General features: G+C 54.0%; 2 protein-coding genes across 2 annotated transcripts, besides 2 other annotated features; both read left to right on the forward strand.

Annotated features, from left to right (window-relative positions):
• Window positions 1-573: 573 nt before the first annotated feature.
• Window positions 574-1,617, forward strand: Tco025E_01971 (SET and MYND domain-containing protein; the record flags this gene model as incomplete). Its single annotated transcript, XM_029368907.1, has 1 exon — window positions 574-1,617. The coding sequence occupies one exon, from the start codon at window positions 574-576 to the stop codon at window positions 1,615-1,617; it is 1,044 nt and encodes a 347-aa protein (XP_029230985.1).
• A 291-nt stretch (window positions 1,618-1,908) lies between these two features.
• On the forward strand, window positions 1,909-2,679 carry Tco025E_01972 (nuclear lim interactor-interacting factor; the record flags this gene model as incomplete). The annotated part of the gene is made up of 1 exon (XM_029368908.1): window positions 1,909-2,679. The coding sequence occupies one exon, from the start codon at window positions 1,909-1,911 to the stop codon at window positions 2,677-2,679; it is 771 nt and encodes a 256-aa protein (XP_029230986.1).
• A 419-nt stretch (window positions 2,680-3,098) lies between these two features.
• Window positions 3,099-3,199: a microsatellite.
• A 129-nt stretch (window positions 3,200-3,328) lies between these two features.
• Window positions 3,329-3,380: a microsatellite.
• The last annotated feature ends 453 nt before the right edge of the window (window positions 3,381-3,833 follow it).

The raw sequence follows: 3,833 nt of genomic DNA on the forward strand, positions 1-3,833 counted from the left end.
TCCTTGCGTTCCGTTGTTTCCCTTGATGTTAGTGTCTTCTTTTCGGAGAGGCCCCGAAGGAAGCAGACGGAACAGCGTAAAAAACAAAACAAAAACACACACTTTTGCTAGAGGCGTTGCGGGTCCATTTAATCCCTCCACTCTGGAGGGGTTATCACTGCCGCCATTTCAGTTCTTTGCTCTTGCTATGGCTGTTTCTCCCTTACTTTTTTTCTTATTTGTTTGTTTCTTTTCTGCGTGCACGCATGTCTGTGTGTTCCTCGCCGTCAGTTCTTCGCCACGTCCTTCACCACGGCGTCGTCACAGCCATCGTGGAGCTACGATGAGGTGTACTACCGCGCCCTGACAGATGGGGGGTGCTACTGCGTCAAGACTGACCCGCTGAAGGGGAAGGGGCTGTTCTCGAGGCGGAAGATAGCTGAGGGGGACGTTGTACACGAGGAAACGGCCTTGTGTTGCTCACAGAATCTGGATGACACGCTGCGTGGGATTCCTGTCTGCGGAAACTGCCTCGTGTCACTGGAGAGTTCGCGGCGTTGTGTGGCGCGCGTCACTGGAAGCAGGACCTTGGCGATGAAGCTGCCTTATGCCAAGCTGCAGACAAATCGCCGACCGGTGCGGTGCGTCTTTGCGGAGCGTGGCTGCACAATGCTCTTCTGCTCGGTGCGATGTCGACAAGCGGGCTGGTCGCGATTTCATTTCGCTGGTTGCCCTGGAAATATGACGGAGGATCAGCAGAGGGCGTATGACGAATTTCTGCACCACGATTGGGAGTACAGGGGAGTGGACTACAGTGATACGGCCTTTCTCGCCTTCCGCTTCATCTGCGTCGCTCTCACGAACGTACGCCTGCACCGTCAGTCGCCGGAGTTGGCATATAAGCCGATTGCGCAGTTGGTCAAGGCGCCGTTGCCCGCCTTTCGCTTCACATATCTCTTTTCCAAAGACGGGACCGACGCCAAGCGAAAGGAGGAGGACGGGGAACAGGGAGGTGAGCAGGAGTATACGCAGCCGTCAGTGACGGGCGAAGACACGACGGACGAGTTCCTTTCGACGGGGGTGGCGCTGGTGGACCGCGTCCTGCGTCTCACCGGGGAGGAGCGTTTCCTGCTGACCGTGACGCGCTGGTCCGAGCTCCTCGGGGCGGTGCTTCTCAACGGACAGGAGCGCAGCCCTCCGTCGAACTACGATCGACTGAAGGAACTTGTGCAGCGCCTACCATGCGGAGCAGCCACTATGGACGCATTTGAGGACGAGGTGCGGCTGGCAGGCAAAAACGTGCAACATTTGCTGCAAAGCTCGCGGGGTCAGGGCGTATACACCGTTGGATGTCTCTTCAACCACTCCTGCGACCCGAACCTGCAGGTGGTACACAGCGACGCTGGTGATGAGATGCTGTCGGTCGTCGCCCTGCGCGACATTGAGCCAGGGGAGGAGCTATGCATCAGCTACATTGATGAGACCTTGTCGTATCCCGAACGACAGCAGGAGCTGTACGAGCACTACCTCTTCACCTGCCGCTGTCCTACGTGTGAGCGAGAGTCAGTCGCCCACAAACTCGGGGAACATTCTGAGAAGGCGCCGTCCTCCGCGCGCACATTCTCGCAATCACCATAAAAACTACATTCTTAATGTGAAATATTGGGTCGTATGTGAAGTTATCTTCTAATTCTTTTGTTGTTGTTATTATTTATTTATTTTTCATTATTGTCGTGTCTCGCTCGCTTGCCTTTTTTTTTCTTATCTACATGCATGCGTGTGATATTTTTTTTTCTCTGTGCCTTCCTCTTCCTTTTTTTGATCTTCTTGCGGCGTGTGCGTGTGTGATCACCGCGCGTGGGCGTGGGGTGGAGGTGACACTCTGGTAGGAAACACATATTGTGTAAGATACCCTTTCCCGTGTATCACATGCGTCAACAGAGGGTGCGAGGTGTGAGTTTCAAGGAGGAGTACGCCTGCGCAATGCGTCGGCGTCCGCGTCTCGAGGCACGCGCGCTGGAGACGGTGACGGAGCGAACACTTCTCGCACCGAAGGCCAGCACGCTGACAGACCGAATAACCGTTGTCTTGGACCTTGATGAAACACTTGTGTATGCACGGGAAGGACCGCTGTACGTGCGGCCAGGCATAGAAGAACTCCTTCAGTTTTTGGAGGAAAATTGTGAGACGGTGGTGTGGACGGCGGGAATGAAGCAATACGCGGAGGCGGTTGTCCGACTTATTGACACCAACGGCTGTGTGCACCATACAATTGCCCGTGACAGCACATGGTTCAGAGGAAGCTCCTGCAGCAAGGATCTGTCTCTGCTCGGCAGAGACACGGAGACGACAATCGTGTTTGAGAACACACCTGACTGCATCCGCGGCTTTGAGCAAAATGGAGTTCTTGTGGCGGACTATGAGGGTGGGGAGCTAGAGGATTACACGCTGTACACCATCTTGGGACTCTTGAAGGATCTGGTGCGGCGCAGGAACGAGGAACATATCACCGTGCCGGAGTACATCCGCAGTTCGAACCTCCTCAACCTGCGAGTGGTTCCCACCGATGGTGGGGACGAAATGTCGTGTTACTGTCTGAATGCATACTGGCCAGAGTTGGAGACGACGAGAAGCATGCATTCGAAGCGCCGCAAAGTTCTTTGCTGCGTCGGTGACCGTCGCAATATCGCAGTTCACTAACGGAGTAAAGTTCGGCTGGGTGGAAGGGGAAGAGTTCGGAGCGTTGGGGAGGAAGCTGCAGAAGGTAGTAAGTAAGGAGAAAATAGCATCAGTCTCTCAAAAAGTGAATTATTTAATTATGCTGTTCCCCCGTTTTTTTTCCACTGTTTTTTTTTCTTCTCCTGCTTGCGTTTTTGTTGTTACTTCTCCACTTTCCAGTTTTTTGCTTTTCGTATTCGTCTGCTTTTCCCTTCCCCTGTCTTTTGTTGTGGTCGTTTGTTATTTTCCTGCGCCCCGCGCTTCCAGGACGCCTTTTTTCTTTTTGTTTGTGTGTTTTTCTTATCGGGGCCTGCGGTGTTTTTCTCCGGCGATCCGCCCTCCCCTCCCGTCTCGCGTGTGTGTGGGTGCGGGGGGAGGAGGTGCACAGCGCCCCCACCCCCTCTTTTCTTTTTCTTTTCTTTATTTTATTTGAAACCCGTTTTTTTCTTTTTTTTTTCCTGTTGATTTGCGTCACTTTTCTTTTTTCTCTCTTTTTTTTTCTCCGCGTGGGATTCCTTCGCCTTGCAGTTATCTCATATTTACACCCGGGTGTACGGCCCGGCGCGACCTCCAGCTCCGCAGCAGACATATTAACGGAGGGAACTTCTTCGCCCGCCTGGTCGCCTCCGCCTTTTTTTTTCTTTTCCTTTTTTAGTTATGTGTGTGTGTGTTTCTTTTTGTTTCCGTCGACGTTTCATCTCCCCCCACTTCGCCAGTCGACGGCCCGTTGTTTCCTGCGCGCGCGTGCGGCGTGGTGGCGTGCGGTGGCCCCCAACAAAAGGGGGGCCCCACGCAATAGTGTGACCACGCACTCCGCGCCCTTTCCACTTCATGTGCTTTTCCGCGGCTGTTCTGTTTCCCTGCGTGTGTGTGTTTTTCTTTTTGGTTGTTTCGTCGTCGCCTGTTGCTGTTTTTTATTTCCTCTCGTGGCGCATTTGGCTGCCCGTGGACGGCAGTCACTCACCGTCGGAAGTTTCCGCGGCCCTGCTGCTCGCCGGTGGCGAGCGCCCTGTGCGTTTAGGCACGCCGAGGCCCCACTTCCGCCGCCGCAGCTGCCTCACCGGAGGTGGGGGCAACGCAAACAGAAGAGGTTATATATAGACATACGTATTTTATGCGGGCGAAGGGAACAAAAA

The sequence above is a fragment of the Trypanosoma conorhini genome (assembly GCF_003719485.1).
Source record: "Trypanosoma conorhini strain 025E chromosome Unknown Tco_14.4_contig_00071, whole genome shotgun sequence".
NCBI classification, from domain to species: domain Eukaryota; phylum Euglenozoa; class Kinetoplastea; order Trypanosomatida; family Trypanosomatidae; genus Trypanosoma; species Trypanosoma conorhini.